Here is a 23613-nt window from a genome sequence, read left to right as displayed (position 1 = left end):
TACGCCCGCTTATTCCAAATATCGATTTATCGAACGTTGTAATTTCATGAACAGAAGACGGATTTTGCAAGAGTGCGATAGATTGAAACGTATCGCTGTAATGATATATTATTCCGTGGTAATATGTAATTTTCATAGTTAAGCACATACTTGCTTCAGTTTCCCGACTTTTAAGGGTGGTTTTGCCAATCTCGATTAACTTTGACTATAGTTTCAACTAAGTTTTCAAAAGAAATCAATCTTCAAAATCTTCTATTCGGTATAAGAAAAGTTTAAGAAAAGTTTAAGAATTGAGAATAAAAGAAATTTTTACATCTTTTCAAGCACGTTATTTTTAAGTCTTTTGACACAAACATTTTTGACAAATCTTTTGTAATGAAATTCAACAAAATACCGCTTGAATCGATTTTCAATAGACATAATCCGCATCTTTATACGATGCTGCGACAATATGAATATATTCTAAAGAGAATTTTTTTTATCATGCCTGTACTTCGAAATAATCTTATTATCCTTTCTATAGGATAATAAGATTAAGGATTAAGGGACGCTTCGAGTTACTAACGGGGCTTCGAGGAAAATAAAATACGACGCGAGGTAATAACGCAAGCCCGACTCCTCTTTGACAATTGACTCCGAGACGAGCGACGAGGAGTCGACCGTACAACTGGGCCTGTCCATTGTCGGTCGCGAATTTTTCGGACTCCAGGAGGCCCCCTTCGCGCCTCTCGACCGACCGGCAGAAAATCGCGCGTACAAAGCCATATTCTTCCCGTGGCTCGCAAAAATCGCGAGGCCTCCCCCCGTGGTTGCATCGCACGGCGCCTTCATGAGTCATGATTCTCCCCGGGCCGACTCATCCGATAGATCATCGTCCACGGCGAGAGATTCATACGCACGCAATCATCTCGAACGAGCGCGCGAGCGCGAGTATTCCAGCGCGGCAACACAGTTGTGCGCGCGAGCGCGAGCATCTTTCCCCCTCCCCTCTCCCCTCCCCTCACCCCGGTTCAGGCTAAGAGATCACAGGAGAGAATCGGGACCTGACAGAGATTATTCCCGCGCGGGCGGGCGTGCGGACGATGGTCGGGCTTATAGGGCTAGGCAAGCAACCTCCTCTGATCGGCACTTAATCTCGCGATTAAATTAAACTACAGAGCGCGGAGTTAGTTAAGCATTTAATCAAACCGGTAATTGGAGGTTGCGCTGCCTTAATGGCTCCGCGCAGCGACCCGCGCTCTGACTGATGAATGCGTACCGGCCTGGGTGCGCGCGAGATAACCACGGGCACGATCTAGAGGAGAGAGAGAGCCCGCTCGTTATCGGATAATATCCACGAAAAAGATCCTAGGCTCGCGGAGGATGATTTGTCGCGTTTCCGATCGACGATGTCGATATCGAATACGATACCTCCCTCGCCCACTTGAACTCTCGCCGGTTTCCGAGAGAGATCATTCGTCGAGTCTCTGAGGACCTCATCGGTTTTAATTATTCCGCCCGAACTCGGAACATTCGGAATGACGTTAATCGACGGAAATGTTTGGTATTCCGTTATTAACGAAGTTACCGGGCTCTTAATAAGGTAATTCCGGACGAAACTGCCGCAGTTAAACTTGACTCATTCTATCAAGTTTTCGCAATCGTTTACCTATCGATCAATCGCGAATATTGAACACTTTTATAATTTTAATTGTAGAGTTGGTTTCCGCGATTTTCCACTTTAATCTAAGAATTTAGTATGCAAATTTTGAGAAAATTAAATGCATTAAACCTCTTAATTCGACCTTTTACAAGATTAAATGTCTCAAGTTTAAGAAAAGTAGATTAAACTTATTATTGCGCAAAAAAATTAACCATCAATCGAATAATAACGTTTCCGCAGATATATTTCTTAATAATCCTCGATCAATTTTTGTGATATAATTTTAAAAAATTAGAGACTGAAAAAGTATAAGAAAAACTTACCGTGGCGTTGGATTTATTTTTCCTCGAGAGGGACTTGAACCAGCCTTTGCTCTCCGCACCTCGCGTCTGGTTGTCCCTGGTCAGGGTATTGCCGGACTTACAGAAGGGTTCTTCCTCTCTGGTAAGAGTCCCGGTAGATCTTGAAAGTCTGGTCGGTCTGGGAGGGCTCGGGCTGCCGCTGGGTGTCGATAAGCGTCTGCGCTGACTGTAGTCCTCCTGGCGAAACAGAAAAATCGCACGTTACATCCAGCGCCTTCCGAAGTACATATTATCTCCGTACAACGCCATTACATTCTATGTAACCTCGCTGTCGCCATCCGGACCTCTCCGAGCATGATTTACTTCGCGGATCCCGATAGCTCGTTCTTCCAACCGTTATCCAATCCAGGGGAAATTTATAGCCGGAACAAAATGGACACGGGAAACGTATTAGCCACCTAATTGGCGTCATCTTAAATGCCGTACACGCGAGCATCTCGTATCATTCTCGAGTGTCTTCCCGTACGATCGGATGTACACTATGTATCGACCCGAACAATATGTGAGAAACACGAGCTCCACTCGCGGCACGCGTTTGGCATAAAGACTTTCGAATAGATACGATAGTGAGGAAACATTGAATGGAACTTATATCATCGGGTTGATCCAATCGCGTACACAGAGAAAAATGTCATTCTACTGCCAAGAAAAGCAATTATTCAGTTTATTCTTCTTTTTTTAAGTAATAGTTTTCTTCAACAAAGAATATATTCTTGATAATAGTCTTAAAATATACTCATCACAAGTGTTAGAAAAGCTCATTATCATGTACTCAAAAGAAGAATTTCTTTTCTCTTCAAGAATATTGTAAAGTTGTATCAAAGAAAAATCAAACTTACTTTACGTCAATTCTTGTAGCAAGCCAACCAAATTTTTGTTTTAATTTAATATTCTTGACTAAAATATTGCACTTACTAAAATTCAGAATATATTCAATTAAATTTAATGCTTGTGGTGAACTTGTGATATATTTGCGGATATACAAACTTATGATATACTTCAAATAAATAATATTTACTCGAATACAGTATACATTTTTCTCTGTGTAGCCTAGATTGATCTCGCAATTTCCTCCAACACAACCAACTTTTATAAAATTTATTTGACAGAAATAAGAATGCGCTGAATGCTGTCGTTATTTATTATGTTAATGCTAATTTTTTCTCCCTTTCGTCGCTACTCGAGAATCACGAGATACATCAGAGGACCTTCCCGAGGCCAAGCTCGATCTGAAAAAAACTCCCCCTCGAAGCGGAGGATGCGAGCAGGCCAGACAGACGCGTGTCCGTTTCATTCCCGACGACGTCCACGTCGTCGTTATTATTATCATCGCGTTTTGCATCATCACCATCATCAGCGCTGCCACCTCCGTCATTTACTCTCGCTCTCGCGTATGTATAATGCGCGCTGGCGTGCTACGGCTCCGGGCGCTTATCACGACTCTCCCTGTTTATTCATCGGTATCCACGCCAAAGACCGCGCCGACGATCGTAATCGCCGCCGTCGAAGGCCGCCGAAGCCGTCGCCACACGTAACGCGCTCGGGAAACTGCATACAGGAAGTATCGCAGCGTATATCGGAATGTTATCTCCCTCATGAATCCATTGACGCAATCGACGGACGATTACGCGCTACTCTTCAATGAAATCAGAATACCGGAAAGATATCGAAGCATGATATCCCATGCATGTGGGTGAACTCCTATAAGGAGCGTCTATAATTTATAATCTATCATTTTAGAGTTCGCGTTAATTAATTTTTCCTCGTTTGAATTTTTATTGGAAACATATATCTTCATCTAAACTATTTTTATTCGAATAAACGAAAGGCTCTTACATGTCATGGACCGCATTTGACGTATTTACAAATGTCATGAAATTTTTACCTCGCTATCTTTTTAACTAATTACATCTTAGAATTTTTATTGGAAATATATATCTTTATCTAAACTATTTTTATTCGAATAAACGAAAGGCTCTTGCGATGTCATGAGGTCTCACATGTCATGGACCATTTGACGTATTTACAAATGTCATGAAATTTTTACCTCGCTATCTTTTTAACTAATTACATCTTAGAATTGTTACATCAGAAACATGTACGAGGACCTAATCGATACATGTGAAAGATTGAAAGATAAACACATGTTTACGAAGAAGCTGAATCTTACTGTGTTGTAAAGAAAAGTATTAAAAATCCTTATTGCATATAACTGTATATACACATAATAGCATTGTACGTATAATAGCATTGTATAGCCATTCTCTCGCAATTTCTGCCATCGTCCGTGTAGCAAATCGTAGTTATCGTGAATTTTCTGACGAGGTACTAGACGGGCGCATGAAAGGACGCTGATTCCGTATAGTGCATCGATTCTTATCCTTTCTTTCTAGCGACTTACTGTGCGTGCTCGCCGGACCTTTCAATACGCAATATAATAACATATCACGCGTACACGTGCGCGCGTACCCACCGCGAAATAAGCTCTTAAATGACTCGCAATGAATAGCCCATATCGCGGAATCATCTGCATAGTACAAGCACAGCGCGCTTCCCCGCCGTATTCTCCATATATACGAGCAACAATATCCCGCGTGTGCGCCTTTCCATAACGAGTCGCGGACGACGACTACGACGGAGGACCGCGATGACGACGAGGACGAAGAAGAGGTCGGAGTGATGCCGAGAACGAAGAAAAAGCCGGGCTCCCCGGTGAACGGGGAAGGGGTGGAGAAAGGAGGAGGAGGAGGAGGAGAAGGCCCTAAGGGTATTGTGACCCACGCACCGCCCTGCTAACTCTTATACCGTCCGTGGCCTTCCTCCTCGACGCGTTCTTTTCCTTCCTTCTCGCCCTCTTCTTCCTCCTCGGTTTCTCTCTCCTCCGCCTCCTCCGTCCGGGGAATGCGTTATGCGCGGCTACTCGCGCTCTCTCTCTCTTTCACGACTCGGCGTGGGCCGTCGAGATTGGGCTAGGTCGCTTACATGCCCAGGCTCGCACGCGCTGCGCGCACGCACACGGGGATGCGTGCGTGTGTATACGTGCGCGCATCCCCGACGCATAACTCTGCAACATTAAACCGCCCGCCGTAGGTCACCGTAGATTACGCATAAATTCCGAGGGATGCGATTTACGACTTTAACCGGCATCCCACCCCCCCACCCCTCCTTCCCCCTCCCCCCTGTTGCCCTTTCCGTGTCCCGCTCGCCGCTAGACTCCTTTTCAGATTTTCTCCCGCCATCTGCGCGAACGGTCGCCACCGCCGCCTCATCATCATCGTCGTCGTCCTCTTCGCTGTCCTCGTCGCCGGTAGGCAAAGAAAATCGGTCACGAGCGAATCGTGTTTCTTCCCTGTCTTCTCGTTCTTTTGCCGCGTATTTCTCGTCACGGTGATACAATGACTTTCCTACTCGATTGAACAGTCACGTGGAAAGGAAATGCATCCCTATCACTTTTTTTGTCTTGTGTATCTTATTCTGTAAATCGATCGAAATATGTCACGATTGTTAAGAATATTAAATCGATGGATTGACGTCTCGCGTTAGGTGTCCGATACAGTATTTTCACAGACATTTCGAATATTCGAATGAGAGCAAATAGGTTTCTACAGAAACTTACAAATCTGTATTTTTGTTATAAACGAAAGACAAATCCCGCCTTCAATTGACATCGTAATGTGTCGAGTTGATTCAGTCGTAAGAGAATAGAGATGGAGTAGGCCACGTCTCTCTCTCGGTATATTGCCAATAGTGCAAGAAGCGTAATAAAGAAAATGGAATCCCGGCGCTCTCTGTACAAAGGGGCATTATAGTAAGATCTGTAACGCGTAAAGCCGCAAAATAAACGAACGGGTACGTAATGGGCATTGGAGCCCTGTCGTATCGGGATCCGACAGTGGTTCGCCGATGCATGCACGCGTGCGACTGCGTAACCGTGACCGTACACACGGCAAAAGAGAGAGAGAGAGAGAGAGAGAGAGAGAAAGATTTGCAGAGCGGAGCGAGTCAGGTTGGAAATAATCGCGGTGAGGAAAGCAAAAGGGATGAAAGAAAAGGGAGGGGACGCGCTGCAAGAAACATCCACCTTGAATATCGCCGGCGGAGGACGGGATGCGGTTTGACCAGGAATGCGCATCTGGAGAGGATAACGCGCTTCCATGCGTTAAAGGGAATCCGTTACGATTTTTACGCCTGCTTCCCCCACTCGCCGCCTCCCGATTCCTCTGTGTTTAGATGCGATAGGATCTGCGAAGCATCGTGGATATCGATGGAAAGCGTTATCTTTATATCTCTCAAGACATATTTCTATGGAAGATAATTAAAATTAATTAAGATTTAAATGATTCTCGATATAGTGTTCGGAATATATATAATGGAATAATAAAATGAGAGATTAAAATTGCGAAGGAACAAGAATTAAAGTTAATTGATCGAGGAATTACATGTAAACATATTTGAAAATATCTTGCAAATAATAAAAAAAATTTGCAAACATTACGAAACTTTATAGAGAACAGATTTTTTATGATGCGACGAGTTTTGCATAATCTGTGATGAGAGATTTCATTATATTTATACAAATTGTCCAAGTTTTATTCGTTTATTGAAACTTTTTTAAAAACTTATTATCGAATTTATTTTATTCGTACTTAATTTTTGTAATCATAACAGCAGTCACATACATGTATGAAATTTAATTCATAAAATTAAACATGCAATTCTCTGTGAATCGAAGAAACATGTTCTTTGCTTTTTATCGATATTTAGAAATTAAAAAAAAAAAAGAGAAAAATAATTTTTTCTTTCTCTCTAATTCTCGCGATGCAAGGTCGTCCTCTTTCTCATCACCGATGGCCAACCAGGAGTTTTAAAGCACGAGGGTAAACGAAGCTATAAGAGGAGATCGCGTCGATGAAGGGTACCGGGTGCACTCGCTTTCGCTCTCGACGACGACCAGCATCGCGGTCATTAATAATCAACGGCATACCATAGGGGGAAGGACGCTTTCCCTCTTTTTCTCTCTTTCTCTTGCACGTGCGCGGTTTATTTTCTTTGGAACGTATAGCGTCCGACAATATTCGAAATTATGCTTCGATAAAACAATTCCTTTGACTATCAATGAAAATTCGCGATGCATGTTTGTTTTTGTATAAACAAGATTAACAATTAAATCCGAATATTGGATTCACTCATTTAAATTAATGATATTGTTTTAACATCATTTCCATGATTGAAAATCTTTAATTAAAATACGGAATAATGAACGTTGTTGCAATTTAATAAATTTAATTCAATAAATTGTGCACATTTCTCTCTCTCTCTCTCTCTCTCTCTCTCTCTCTCTCTCTCTCTCTCTCTCTCTCTCTCTCTCTCTCTCTCTCTCTCTATCTATCTATCTCTCTCTTTCTCGGTATTTTCATATTTTAAGAAGGTAAAGATATCGTAATAAATGAACAATTATTAAACATGATTGAAACATTAGTAAAAAGAAACGTTTGTGAAAAAAATTAATTACGCATTTATTTTATTACATTTTTCACTATTAAATTAGGAGAAACGATAAATATATCTAATGAAATTAATTGCCAAATGCAACACTTTTCTGCGTTGAGTTATATTTGAGTGTTGGCATCGGAATGTTCAGAGAGATTCCTCTCCGTTGTGAGTGCATGCGCTCACGCTCTCATTTCGCCTTCGGGAGTAATTATAATTGATGAAATGACATCGCGGACTTGCGACGAACGGAGACTTTATCGAACGTTCGCGATCACCTCGGGAGACATCGTGTGAAAGAACGCGGGGAGAAGATGCGTATGTGCGATACGTACGAGGCTCGAGCAAGGACTTTTAACGAGAACGACCGCCCCGATGGGTGCCTCGATGAATATTAATTATTTCGATCGTGACGAGATACTCTCGCTCAGCTGTTGTCGATTACGACATGTACTGCGGATGCTGCCTTGGCCTGAACGTCTACTTTTCTCTTGGCAACGATATATAATGCGCAATTATCACAAAGCGTCCATCGAAAGCTTATAACGATATTTATCAATTCCAATATTTAAATTTCAATTATTAAAAATTATCTTCGAGAAATTTAATATATTCATACATATTTCCGGATATATAATTAGAAAAAATATAGTGTCACAACTTTTGTTACTTTTCTATGCTTTATAATAATACAACGAAAGGAGCAAGTGTACGTAGTATAATTCATACGCTTCAAGATTCTTTTCAAGCAGTCTTAAAAATTTGGCCAATTTGATCTTTTCAACGATGAACACTCGAAAGAGGGAGAGAGTCTATTTCCAGCGGGTATAATAAACATCTCTCTTCCCGCTTGTCTCGTATTCGTTCTGACAGACGGTATCCTAATTCACGCGGCGTGAGTTGCTCGGCGCTACTCGCAGGTACGAAGCGAATAGGTAATAGAGCCGCAGTTAGTTGCGGGGAGAACCGTATCTCCCTGGTATCTCTTTCTCCCCTTGCCGGTTTTGCCGATGCACATACGGCATCGTGTACTCGGCTGCGACCAGCACGATACATATTGACCGATCAGCCGGTCGACCGGCGTGTATCCCCTTCGCTTAGAAGATGCTCTACGGATGGTTACCGAAGACGTATCTCCTCGTATCACCTGGTGGAAATCGACCGGGCGACTCTAAGCGAGGATTTTAACCTGGCTTAGACCGGAACGTAGGGACGAACATAGAGAGATAATAAGAAAAACAAAGAGGGAAAGAGAGAGAGAGAAAGAAAGCATAGGAGAGGAAATTGGCGCGCAATGCGGCAGGTAGAATCGTATCGGTAAATTGCGATCGGCGACTGCCTTGTCGGCGACTCCTCGCGGCAAAAGCGGTGCTCTACGCGAGAGCCAGAGATGCGGGAGGAGAGAGAGAGAGAGAGAGAGAGAAGAACAGGGTGGCGGAAGAAGTAGAGAGATGAAGAGGCTATCTGCAATCCCACGAGTGATACGAATATCCGGCATTGTTTAGGTCTTCGGGGCTCGAACTTATCTGCTCGCGATCGTTCCAGGAATCGCGCGCAGATCGCGGCCTGCTCCTCATTGATACTTTCTCGAACCCGACGCCGACGCACGCGTGGGCCGGACGATCTAGTTGGAGCTAGTGGATAGACGTGGTCGGAATGTGCGTTGCCGCCTTCGCAGCAGGTCGGCGCTCTTTCTCGACAATGTAATATCTTCCTTGTTGCGTGGACGTATTATTATACGAATCGTCAAATGTTTAAAATAGTGACATAATAAGTATCATAAGAAATACCACTTTGATGCAAATTGACTAGTACATGCGCGAATAATTATTTAAACAATTCAAAATATATCAATTCTTTTTTTAAATATTTAAAAGATATAATAAAATACCTAGATTTTGGATCAAAAAATGTTTTTATGAGCTTCTTTTAATGTGTGAAAAATACAATCTATACCTTTTGCTCGCAGATGGATTTTCGAAATAGCACGATGTTTTGATTGTCGATGAACGAATGGGAGATAAAAGATCTTGGGATGAGCGAAATACGCGTTTCAATTCGCCGCACGAAAGTATATTCGAGTTGTGAGAATCGAGAGGAAGAAGATTCGCGGCTAAATGACCGAAACTTATCTCAATTACCGCGAGAGATACCGCGGGCTGCGCGCGAGCGAGTCTGTCTGCTGTGAAAACCGCGCTGGTGCTTTCGCACGGGACGACTCCGTTAATGGTACAACTATTTCGAGAACCTCGCGATCTCACGGCTAAACCTCCTTAACCCCTTATCTATCTCGCCTAGACTCCTCGACTCGCCGCAAACTCCTCGGCAGCTCAGGATTCTGTTCGCGCGGAGAGTGACTTCTCTCTGTCTTCCTCCGCTCTCTCTCTCTCTCTCTCTCTCTCTCTCTTTCTCTCTGCGGAGAACCTGGACACCGTTGTGTTATTGTTATTGCGATGTACACGTGTCGGTGTGCACGTGATACACATGGCCGCCGTCCGTGTAATAGCCTGTGAGAAACCATCATCGTGCCGTGGATGAACAACGCGAGAAGAAGAGTTGCTTTACCTCCTCTTCCCGCGTGACGCAGTATCCACCGCCGATATCTCTCTCAACGGGCTTCTCTGAAAAAGATGTCAAGAGAGACATCTATCCCCGGCAGGCACGCAGAGCCTCCTCCGTCACGTCTTCTCCTTTCGCTTTTAATCTACGTTACCTCGACCCCACCGGAAAAGGTAGCCAATCATTCGCCAATATTCTTCGTCAAATTCTTGTCCTTTTGCTCGAGCATTTCCATCCAATAGATGTTTCGGGATCTAAGATTCTTTCGATTTAATGCGTTCGATAAATTCTAATTTAAATATATACACTTATAATTTTTCCCTCAATTTGCAGAAGAGAGCATTTATTTATAAATCAATTAAGCATTTATTTATAAATCGTGGAAATTATTATGGATGTTAAGTGATAAATTTTACGACAAATTAAATTTTCTGTTATTAAATTATTTTATTTACGTGACACTGAACTTTAAATGCGTGTAAAGATTAATTGGCTTTTAAATATTTGATCCACATTCCTATCATCTCTTCGTAAACAGATATTTCAATATATCCAATCCATTCCGTTCGTACAAGCAAACGTAGGGTTGGGAATATTGAACACTTGGCAAATTAAGCACTAAAGACAATCAGAACAGATCGCTTCATTAGCTAATGCAGCGATCTCGCTAGCGTCTTTACGAGCGCGAATAAAGCGTCGCGAAATTAGACAGCAAGTAGAAATGGAAGAAAACTAGCGATGATAATAATGAATGCTCTTATTTAATAACAGACTCGTAATACGTCGAATGACATTTTTATGCGCCTCATTAGTCGATTCAATCATACCCTTCTAAATTTTCCCATCTTTCTATTACATCGAGTTCGTCTGCGCAAATGTAGAATCGATTTATATTTCCTACCATTTATGATTTCTCTCATTTTCTCTCGTATTTAATAACTATATCATTGATATCGAGAAAGCAACGTTCATTTCTAATTTGCGTAATGAGTAAAATCCGATTGCATGAATATTCCTAGTCGATTAATTGAATAATTGCGCGTTGCTTTCCAATTTTAACGATAATGCAAATAGAGAAACGAAGATTGAATTTTAACCGTGGGTAATTCAATTTTCCTTCCTTAATTCTATCACATTCATTCAAATGATGATTTCTAAACTACTAATTGGCATTGGTGCTATTGGCGTATCGTGAAAGGTTATTCAATCCTACAAACGCGAAAAATCCAAGTTATTTTTAAATATTAAGGGAAGAAGAAAAAATTAAAATTTCCACAATTCAATCTTACGACTTTGATCTAAAGATAAAAGATCAAAGCGAATTACATTTTATTAGAAACTTGGAATTTAATCGTTATAATTATCATAGTGATCTCTTCAATTATATTACACTCTACCGTTATTCGTAGGCCTTTTTTCATCTCGCTGTGAATTACTCAACGCGAGCCCCCAAAGATTTATTAATACTCCCGAGACACGAACCGGTAGTACTTGAATCGAGAGGAATCAGATGCGATCGAAACGGAGAGCGTGAGTCGCCGCGAGTGCCGCATCTCGATGGGTTCTTAGCCTCCACCTCGTCCGAGGACACCTCGGTAATCACGCGGAACGAGCGATCGTTTATTTGCCGGGTGACACAGCGACCGTCAGCCGCTCATTTTTCTCCACAGTGTTTTTGAAAAGGAGAATAATCGCGGATCTTTGGAATGAATTGATTGGGATCGCGCGTCCGACCGGACGCTTTCCTTCGCGAGAGTCGATCGGTAATAGGAACTCGAGAGAATCCTCGGCAAGTACTCGAAGGCACGGAGGGCTCTTCCAATTGCTTCCTGGTCTCTCGATAACAGCGCGCAGCCTCCTCCTGCTCCCCGATCTTCCACCGTCGCCCCGCGCCTCGGGACGATAATTCCGGATTAACGACAGGACGTCGGTATCGATTGTTTATCGTGTGAAAGGCCGTCCGTGAACGATCGTCCATTACAACGTCGCCCCGCTATCCTGCACGCCGTGCTGCGGAATAGAGACTCGGAGAACCCCCGATATCTGCCCTCGATAATCTCCCACCCGCAATAAAGGAGGCTCTCCTCCGCTTCGGAGATTCGCGGAATATCGGCTACGAGCGTAAAATCCTCCTCACCGGGTGGGATAACGACCGGCAGGATGCTGTGGTTTGCGTTTTTTTTTTTGTTTTTTAAGAATGCAATGCTAACATTTCGTAAAAATAATAAACTTTAATAGATGGATAAAATGACGACAAACATGCATAATTTTGTAAACAATAACGCACGCGAATGAATAATTTATTTCTCTCGTCGTCCAAGAGCGAAGACGGCCGGGAATAAATCCTCGCTGGTGACTCCCTGAAAGGAGTTTCACGGGAAGGACAATGGATAAAGATTTCCCGCATGCTTAGTAATGTTGGGGTGGAAACGCGTAGCGAGAATAGTATCGTGACCGCGCACGGAGAAGGAAAAAAATAGAATCCTAAAAGGAGAGGAAAAGAAAGGGGAATGATAGAGCATGGGGGAGGAGAGAAAGAGGACTCGGCTCTTTGGCGGACTACAATAAATAGCAACGATATCGTGTTGCGAGTAATTGAACGGGGCTTCATCCATGGTGCATTAACTATTGAAAATCGCGCCGCGCGGATCACACGCGGTGGGACGAAAGGGATGACGAATCAAAGGGGCAAAGGGAAGGCTTGATAGAAGAGGAGGCGAAGACGATGGGTGTATTATATTCATGCGCGACCATTGTTGTACTCGAAAATCAGATTCGTGTTAGATTGTGCGCGATCGAGAGAGAAATGCGATGGTAGAACGGGTTATATATTTTTTTTCTTAGAAATTTCTGCGATATAAAATAATGTATAAATGCTTTTATATAAGCATACCTTCTTTGAAATATTTTATACACAGAGAAAAATGAATACTGTATTCAAGTAAATATTATTTATTTTAAGTATATCATAAATTTGTATATCCGCAAATATATCACAAGTTTACCACAAGCATTAAATTTAATTGAATATATTCTGAATTTTAGTAAGTGCAGTATTTTAATCAAGGATATTAAATTAAAACAAAAATTTGATTTGCTTACTACAAGAATTGACGTAAAGTAAATTTGATTTTTCTTTGATACAACTTTACAATATTCTTGAAGAGAAAATAAATGCTTCTTTTGAGTACATAATAATGAGATTTTCTAAGACTTGTGATGAGTATATTTTAAGATTATTATCAAGAATATTCTTTGTTGAAGAAAATTATTACTTAAAAAAAAGAAAAATAAACTGAATAATCGCTTTTCTTGGCAGTAGAATGATATTTTTCTCTGTGTATTTAATATTAAAGAGAAATATCATTTCTTAATAATTATTTATAAATTAAAGTGCTATTTATAAATTAAAGTCGTGCACGAAATATTTCCAGCTGGCGAAGAGATTAGCTGATCTGGCAATAATTCTTAACCGGTCGTTCACTGGTGTATTTACCCTAACTCGCGACTGAGCACCCCACGGGCGGCGCGTAATGACCGATCCCGAGCCCTTCGATGCCCGACTACGTGAGGGCAATACCGTATTGTTATTTGTTAGGGTTAGGTACCTTCTTGCTTCCAGATCAAGTGCCCTGCGTGTACCTGCGGCCGCGATAGCGCGCGGAATAGAAGGTATGTATCCCGGCTCCGCTCATTGTTGCCGATCTCTCTCTCTCTCTCTCGCTCTTTCGCCGCAGATAGATCATTCTATTATCGAGATAGCGACGCGCGGCGAAGGCCCCGCGTGCACGTGAACACGCTGCCGCACGGACACGCGCGCGATTTATTCGCGTACGATGGCCACGTTCCCCCGGCCATCGTGCGGTCGCTTAATTGGCTGTCCGCGAGCGTACTGGGTCTCATTTCATAAAACTACGACTTGTAATACTAGACGATGTCTGGGAAATGAACGTGGTGTTTACATTACGTGTGTGTGCATTTTTACATTAATACGAACTTGTGCGTTCTTTCCTCCCTTTTGTAAAAATAATGCTTTTAAGAATAATATGTGCCTGATTTTTTATTTAGAAAATATTAGAATATTTATAATGGAATTTTTTAAAAATAAATATAGCAATTATACATAATTTTCTTCCGTAAAAAAAGTTGAGAATGTATTTCTATTTTTTGCATATTTTGCGCCATCAAAGGGGCGCCATCGAAAGATCGCAATACTTGATTCAGTAACGCATAACATCGTCCAATCGCATCGATCCTCTCGATTATCAGTAAAGTCGGTTCTTGAGCAGCGGCGAATGCTTTCGCAGAGGCAAACAAATGTCACGTATATGAGGAAGACGTTCGCTTAGGGGATCATCGTCTAGAATCTTTCCGGAATTGGCACTCTACAAGTAACGTGAGCGCTCGTTGAGATGAGATCTGCGTCGTGTACAAAGGGGGAGAGAATGATGCTCTGAGGAGTTCCTCAACTCGTCTTCCCGGAACCCCGACGATCGTCCTAGACGATCTCTTCTCGTCTATCCGTCTCGTAAAAATTGTACGATAGTGCTTTCATAAGTGGTGGATGCACGAGCGTGAGAATCAGAAAGAGAAAGAGAAGGAGTTTTATTTTCGCTTATTTCCGCAAATTATCGTCGTCATTTCAGATGACAGCTCGAAAGAATTCGATTTATTCGCATATTGCTTTGAGATGAAAGGATGAATGAAAATTTTATTATCATAATTTATTAATTTTTTAATCTTTTACATACTTAATAATTTTTATACACACATTAAGTATTTTTAAAAATTAATTCTTCAAGAAATCAAGAATATTTAGAATTAAGGACAAATAATCTCTCTTTGGAGAATTTTTGTACGATATATATTTCTATTATATTTTTATTAAATGTATGATATAAAAATGATTTTATAAATTGATTTATATTTTAAAACTGAAATAAGTGTATATTTATACACAAGTAGTTATGAAAAAGAATAAGAATAATTATTATCGAGAGACTGATATTTAAAAATTAAAGACTAACTAATAAAAAGTGATTCTCTTAGAATCATGCGAATAAAAAACACATTATTAATAAATCAATAATATATACTAATTTATATTATCAGAGATTAAACTTTCTCGGTGATTAGTCTCTTAGATATTTATTCGAGAGTCAGGTCATTTTGGCGTTAAACCTGACATAATTCAATTTTCTAGACGATTATCTGACCAAAGGATGCTTGTGCAAAGCGCACGTGGGCAGATCGAGGTGAGAAGCACGTGTTGCCCCTTAAAAAGGATGCAGCGGCGAGAAGGAGAGATATTTTGGTTACGCAACCGCGTATCCACGATCTCGGTCGCGCCGAGAGAAGCGAATTTTCTTCTCGGTGGCGCGAATATACTCGTCCTTTCGGCTTCTTCTCGATGGTGCAATCCGATGGCGGATGAAGAAGGTGTTGCGAGGAGTTCGATTGAATTAGGCTGCAATGCGCGAATTGCCTCGACCGCACGCTTCGGAATCACGCTTTTTGCCGGACTGTGAGAAACCGCTAAACTTTCCTCCGGCTCGCTCTTAAGTCCCGTAATCAGCAAGCGCGAACGAGGAGCGAAATTCTCATTGAGATTCGCGTAGTCCCGATTCCCCTGCTTGTGTCTCTTCTCTTCGTAATTAAATTCCCGGGCCCCCTCATTAATCGCGCTCGCAGAATTTGCATCTGACGATCTTTCCCCGCGGAGTATTTTGTTAACTATCGTCTGGTCTACTGCGAATATTTGTGATTTGCTTGTGAAATTTTCCGAGTATTGAGATGGAACTTTAACAGCCGAATCGTAAAGATTTATCGTTCTTTGTGGATTACTCAATTATTCACCTTTGGTGAAAATTTCTTAAAATTTTAAAATTGATATTTCCTTAATATATAATTATTTGCAGTTTGCTGATCCTAGTGAAAACGCGAATTTATTTCAACGAGAAGTTAATCTCATCGATATAATTTTATTCGGTTCCTTAACGGATTCGCTCATTTCGCGTGCGGAGCCTTTTAAATATACGTATTAGTTTTTGAAGAAGCTTCGACGCGTATTCATTGTACTCTTCTAGATCGCCGGTTCTATTCGAGCGAGGCGCATACATCATACGCCCGGTCGTTAGAGGTCTCCAGCCTTAACTAACTGCGTTCCTTATCTAAATGGCAATAATAATTGGCTGCGAAGCGTATCCCGTATCGATACCCGCGGCCGACGTGCGGTGCACCACCATGGGAACAATGCACCGTCTGACTTACGACGTGCTTAGTAGAAGAGCGGCGGAGGCGGCGCGCAGACGTAACGCGCGAGCGGAGATGATAGGCGCGAGGAATGCGTTTCCGAGACGAAAGAGGGATAATTCGAAATTATCCCGAGGCTTTAATCAGGGATCGCGCCCGTAGCTGCGAGATCTTCCTACGAGTTACATTCCTAAATGTCAGCGGGCACGATCGAAAAGAAATGCCCAGGTTGCTTTTATAAAGTTGTTTTCAGTTTTCTGCTGCAATTAACGCTGCGAATATAGCTTAATTTGTAGCTCTTATTAATTATGCAGTCGCGAGATTGACGAGATGCGCTTTACGTCCTCGAAATCTTGTGCAATCTTATTTTTTTCAAAAATTGTTATATTTTTATTGAAAAAATTATAGATATTAATATGTTCGAATACATTTTTTTTTTCGCACTGTTTAAATTCATCGAAATTAATCATGATTTATTTTAAATATTTTATTTTTTTCCCATTTAATTCTTTTATAATCTTGATTTGTATATAATTTGCTTAATCACGCAATTATTTTCCCGATAGGGAAGACATACGTTTACAAATTTCAATTTGTGATGAGATTCCGCGATTTATATTTATATTTAAGAACAAAGAGCTCTTTTCCTATCTTTTAATTTCCAAGATGCATTTGTTGCGAAAACCGCATCATTCACTTATAAAGAATCTCGTTAACTTGACAAATTGCCTACAGATAGGAAGCAAGTCGATGATTAAACCAACAATAACAGAGATAATTACGAGAGGAATAATCGAGATTTCCGCATTCTACGTCAAGAGCGAGGCATACATCCTCGCTCTCAATGACTGCTATTGAATGAGTCTGAAAGCGGACGATTGGCCTCCTAATAATACGCTAATTAGTAAAACCAGTCACGTAACGGTCATGCTAATTAGAGAATAAGCGTACGTAACAATAGCATTGCGATCACGCTACGTTAAGTACGTGAAGGAAGTGTACGTAGGTGAGACGATAGTCTCTCTCTCTCTCTTTCTCTCTCGTAATATGTTCAACGATTTATCTCACGATATAAAAACGTTATTTAGATCATCAAATATATAAATCGAAACTATAATATTGTCTCAAATCTATTGTTCTCATTTTTTAATATTTTAAATTTTAATTTTAATATTTTTAATTTTAATTTTAATTTTAATATTTTTAATTTTAATCAGTGGAAACGGGACGAAAGCACACAAATAGATAATTGTAAACATTTAATTAAGCAACTCGGGAGCGGAAAGTGCCGCTGGTCAAGACCAAGAACTAAGCATGTTGTCGATCGTAAATCAACAATTTTTCTTACCGCAAACTCGAGAGGAGAGAGAGACTGGAGCCTGTAATCCGGAATTTATAATCTGTTAGAGTGAGATCGTTAAGAGTTGCTTTAACAGCACTAAATCCAGCGAGATGCTTGAAAAAAAAAAGGTGGACGACGACGAATGCACGCGTCCCGATGCATGCACGTACGCTCGTTGCGTAACGTGAGGCGCACCGTATATAACCGTCCTGCCAACTCGCGATCGGGGTAATTATGCCACTAATTCTAAGACGAGGCATGCGCTTATACGCGGGCGTAGCGTTCATTACGTATTACGGGCGAGGGTAGTAATTAGACGGGTCGGCCATTAAAAGACCCGAGCGCGCCGTCGTAAATGCGAGGACCATTCTGTCGGGCCGCGGGCTACTTTATCGCGCGCGATTACGTGTGTGACGGGGATAACTAGCCCGTTCCACGTGTATATCTGTGTCTTGGAAAGAGAGACGACGAGACGGGATGATCCACGGTAGCGACGTTCCGCACACCATCGTTCGGTCGTTTGCAATCGGGGCCCGGGGCCCTAAGGTGGTGGAGCGAAATAAACGGTTGCATTAGGACGCTTTAGAAACCGGGCGCGGTATAATATAAGTGAGCGATAAAATGAAATCCTAAGGAGAGCATAATTAAGATGGTGAAAAAATTTTAAGGGGAAACGTCTCCCCGATAGAATAGATTGTCTCATATCATGCTAAAGTACTTTCTTTTAAACTGTATTAGTAGAAAATATATTTAAACATAATCGATGTAAAAGTCGACTTTTTGCAAATTATAATCTACGATCTATCTAAATTGCTTATATAAATTTAGATAGATTATTTCAAATATCTGATGAAATTTAAAAAATATCTATAATTTTAAAAAATCTAAAATAAGCTGATGAAATTTAAAAAAATATCTATAATTTTAAAAACATTTACTTGATATTGAAAATGTCAATTATTTATTTCCTTAATTATTTCAAATTACTCATCCATCAGGCATACTGCGTCGTGAGAAATGAAGAGAGAGGGAAGCGACAAAATTCCAGATCGGAAATCGAGATTCGGCACTCCGTCTATTTCTCGCATCGCATTAAGCTTTAATGCGTTTCTCTATCCACTTGCGCGCAGCGCTGAAATTAATTCTCCCTATCTCCCCTTGAATAACTCCGCCACGATAGGAGGAGAAACATCGCATTCGCCACGGCGCGTAGACATCGTGCGTCCTTTTGTCAGCGAGTCGCCGTCGGTGTACAGCCGAGGTAGCCACTTAAGCGAGGGATCGATCGCTTCTTCGCTCATGCGAGAGGGGGGGGCAAAGAGGGAGATGTCCCGTCCTTCGTCCCGTATCTTACGTATTACGAGTGCGAGCGCGAGGGTAATTGAGTTCGGCGCACCGACAAAGTAAACCGTGAAGCATCGCGCCGATCGACCGGGTGACGTCCCGTGGCCGTTGTGTCTCGTAAAGATTACACGGTGCACGGGTTTCCATAAATATTCATGCCCCCATAATTGCCCCTACCCCACGTCGCGCGTCTCGCGAATAAACGACCGCGCAATGAGATTCAGATTTACTACTCCGCTCGCTCTCGTCGTCGTCCTCGTCGTCGTCTTCGTCGTTGGCGCACCGCGAGAGCTCAATTCTCAGGCGATCGGTGTCGCGACGGAGGAGCGACGAGCCGCTTGGGTCGCAAATTCGATTGCAAATTCGATGAATTCGACGGCAGCGGACGTTGGCCGCTTTCGCGGGGTCGTTGACCTCGCGATGAATGACGTTTACGATAGCGTCGTGCTTGAAAATCTGGGAAGGATTATCTGAAATTCGCCGGAGATTTTTCATTCGAGTTAAGAAGGATGCTTCTACAGGTTCAAAATATTGTTACACACACATTCAAATATATAAAATTTTATAAAGTTTCTACAAGTGATTATTTAGTGTTCTTTTTTCAAAAGAAAAACAATTTTTCATTATTTAAAAATATAATAAAATATTTTTCATGTATAATAAAATATTTTTCATTATTTAAAAATACTATTATTACTATGACTGTCATTATTTCTAGTCCAATAGGAATTTGAATTCCCATGAGTCTCGACGGTTCCCCTGACATTTCCTCGGCAAAGCGTTCGGTCTGGCAATATTAATCCGCGAAAATTATTTCCTCTGGTGGCCACACGTTTTCGTCGATGCAACGCGGCACCGACTTCGAATTGTGCAGCTAACAATAAGGTAAAAGAAAAAATTGAACAGGCGGGGAAGGAGGTTTGCGGTTCTTTCGCGGTGCAACTAAGGTTTCCTCGGGACAGGTCAGTTACACCGCGAAAACGTACACCGTCGTCCTCGTCGCGATACATTGGGCATCGAACCGCAGGAATCAGTTCACCGCAACTTGCGAAAAGGAGCGGCAGCTATTGTGTGTCACGGGAAAGGAAGGAGTGCCGGTCTCACCGGTACCGAGGAACGGCCTTTAGGAAGTGCGAAGGAGCGCTCGACGCTCTGCTCCCAACTACCTGTAACTACCTGTAATAACCTGCTTTCCTCGCAACACTTTCACGTTCGGATAAGACGGACTTTCGTGCTGGTCTGTCGTTAACGCGAATCGCCTGCGACCGCGAGACGATCGTGAATGTCGATTCAGTATGACCTCTTTTTTCCAATCCTACAAGTTACTGCGCTCTTATTCGACCAGATTTTTTTCGATAATTTTTAAATAAAATATAATATCGAGGAAAACAAACAAAGCGAAGAGGGATGCGAAATTTTAGTGACAATTTTTACTAGACAGACGAAGAAAAAACATTTATTCAGTAATTATGCAAATATAATTCAAATTAATCTATTAATTTTTTAATTATATTCGAGATAATGCATTTTTATATTTTATTATTCTTTGGCGGATTTGAAAATTTAAAAGAGAGGAAGAGATCATAAAAACACAAGAATCCTTGCTCAATATTACTGCATTCGATCCGCTTTTATATTTAATTCTCGTGTGACAAAAAGAAGAAGACAATCATGCTTGTCGCGATACATGGATTTAGGATTAAAGAGATTTTATGTCATCGAACGATGTAGCTCGCAATCTGATATTATAAGACTTTTCATATGTATTTTTCCTCCTTTTTAGTGAGAGATTATGTCGGATTACGTATGCAACATCGATTTAGCCGAGGCGAATATTAATCGCGCGCAGCGATAAAGTGAGAATACATTGAAAATTAATTGCGCTCTTAAAATTCGATTCTTCTGTTTTGAATTTCAAATGCTGCGTTAACGATTGTCACTTCGACTCATTCTAAAAAAGATATTTTTGCGAGAAAAACGTTTAGTATTTCGACCGAAAATTTAAAGCGCGAAAACTGATTTTAATAACAATTTACGAAATATTGTGTTTGCGTCGCATATTTTTATATAATCGAAAAACATGCTAATTATGAATCGATCAGAAGCGAGAATCGCCAATTTATTCCCATCGACCGACAACGATTAGCGACAGTTTAAGCGGGATCTGCGGCTGTCGGGTCTGGCAGATCGAATACAGTCGGATGCGAACGAGAGGCATCCTCGTTTCGCTAACCATCCTGGCGACTTTTCCTCGGCCGCGGACGCGGGGGCATCTTCACCGTCTGCCTACCAACCTATCTACCTACCGTGCCATCCACGGCTTTCTTATTTCGTTCCCCTCTCCATCTTACACCCCGTGGTCTCTTTGAGCTCGATGCCTGCCGCACAATTTGCGCTCACAGGCCTAATGCTTCCCGGCATTATGCTAATTCCTTCCATTGGGGGCTCCCCGAGAATATTTGCGCAATTGAAGACTGTGCCGCGCGTGAAGACGCGCTCGTGACCGCCTTTCTTCGTCTACTCTCGTCTCTCTCGCGCCTCTCATTGCTCTTGTTTAATTGCCCTGGCACGACGCCGCTCGTCAAAGCGTGGCGGTCGTTCGCTTTCGTTTACGCTGTTGTGCTAATTTGCTACGATTTACGTAAAATCGTTATCCCGAGAGATAGCGAGCACCTTGCTTCGCGTTGGTATTTACGCGAAATGACGCTTTGATGCGCGACAACGATAATATTGATGATGTAGATTGAAATATATTTTTCATTCAACTATCTCGCCATACACGATGTCGTTTTCACCCTCTGATGTCAAATCGCAATCAGAGGTAGGCTAATTATTATGGGCAAAAAATAATTGGAATTTATATCTTTCCATAGGTCTTTTAATACTCATCAGTTAGTTTACATCGGTGCGTTTTATCGACCGTAAATTCTCGTGTCTCGCCGACGATCGCGTTTTCCCAAGGCTCGTTGCGTTCGTTACGTAGAATAATATCATCGCGCGGCGAGCGAGAGCGGATGAGAGTGAGTCGGTTTTACTGAAAATCTCTTCCTACCCTCTGCGTGATATGCGCGCTTATCCAACATTGGGTGCATATTGTGCGGAACGGATCGAAGAGGCGTGACTCTTTCTCTCTTTCTCCCTGTCCTCTCTGTCTTTCTCTCGCGATGCAAGCGAGATTTAAAAGATGTTCCACGCGGAACAGAGACGTTCCCGGTGGTCGTGACAGCGACTTCAGGGAAGAGGACTGGTTCTCTCTCCGTTGATGCGAGAGCCCGGTACGTAGCCCCGAGGGGTTCGGACGTCGTGCTCGACGTACAACGTTGGCGCGAGCCTCGCTTATTATCATATCCGGACGTTTCCTAGACCCGAAGGAAAACCTCTCGCGAGTCCATCTCCCCTCTCTCCCTCCCTCTCTCTCTCTTCGTCTCTCGCTTTAGCCGGGGATCCAGAAAACAATCTTTCGCATGCCTCTCGAAATTCTAAGCGTTCGCTGCGCGCGCTCGTAAAACGTGCCGATGGAACGTGACGTGTCGACGGCTGTTTCGCTCGCGGATGACTGAAGTTAAAGGCGGCTCGTTAGTCTCAACCGGGGATACTTATCCGGGAATCCGGCCCCGGCGATTTTCGCATCCTGGTTAATGCCGATGCGATGATATGCACTTGCGCCAGATATACATACACAGCGGACATTGTTTCGGAGCATCTGACGACTCTTCTTTTACGACTTTCAGTTGTACCATAAGAGAATAGAGGGGTAGGATAATTTTTATATACTGCTACAAACTGCTCTTGATTAGCTCTTAATTATATACCCTCTAGCAAAGAGAATATAAATATAAAATAATAAATATAAATATAAAATAAAAATAATTTTGAAAATTTTTGCATAAAATGAAAAACAGAATAAAAATAATTTTGGAAAATTTTCTATAAAAATACTCTGCAAAAATAACTTAAGAGCAGAGGGACAAGGAAGAATATTTTCTACACTACAAAACTCCTTATTCTCTTCATTATACAAAACGATTTATATTAATTTTCTTTGTTAAAATCCGCAAGAATGCTACTTAAGAAGCACGACGTAATTTATCGCTTCTGTCTCTGAATATTTTCCCGGATATGCAAATCCATGTTTATATACTTTATACGCACTCCAACAGTGGACATTAACGGACGCTTAACGAAGACTCGCATTATTTGTCGACGAGCGAATTCCCGCGGCGACTTTGTTGGACTTGCTTCTCGCGCGATACCGTGGAACGGGTAAATAAATCGCGGCGTTGTAAACTAGGCTAGATGAGCAAGAAGAGGCCGCTTTGATGACTACTTTTCCTCGGCGTCGCTCACGAAAGCCGTCGAATCATCTCCCGCGTACAAGTATACTCGTCTAATGTTTTTCTTGATGCGACTTGCCAGCGAGCGAGCAAGCAGGCAGGCAGGCAAGCAAGCAAGCAAGCAAGCAAGCGAGCTTACACTGTTCGATCTCTACCGACGGAAAATATCGCCGAGAGGATACGCAACGCTGCGTCACTCTTTTCCGTCCCTCTCTCTCCCTCTTTGTCGTTGCTGCGTGTCTCTCTCTTCGCTAGATATCAACCAGACAGGTAGAGAGAGAAAGAGCA

At 42.0% G+C, this 23613-nt stretch overlaps 1 protein-coding gene across 1 annotated transcript in view; it reads right to left on the bottom strand.

Annotated features, from left to right (window-relative positions):
• LOC105258561 (zinc finger CCCH domain-containing protein 13) overlaps positions 1–23613 on the bottom strand; it is a 107226-nt gene that overhangs the window by 2339 nt on the left and 81274 nt on the right. Inside the window, exon 4 of the mRNA XM_011269891.3 lies at positions 1966–2181. Coding sequence (XP_011268193.1) covers positions 1966–2181 — 216 coding nt within the window. The remainder of the gene's footprint in view (positions 1–1965; positions 2182–23613) is intronic.

This window comes from Camponotus floridanus, unplaced genomic scaffold, assembly GCF_003227725.1.
Source record: "Camponotus floridanus strain SB8 unplaced genomic scaffold, Cflo_v7.5 scaffold68, whole genome shotgun sequence".
Lineage (NCBI taxonomy): Eukaryota > Metazoa > Arthropoda > Insecta > Hymenoptera > Formicidae > Camponotus > Camponotus floridanus.
The sequence above is the reverse complement of the archived record's forward strand: the minus strand, read 5'-3'. Positions and strand labels throughout refer to the sequence as shown.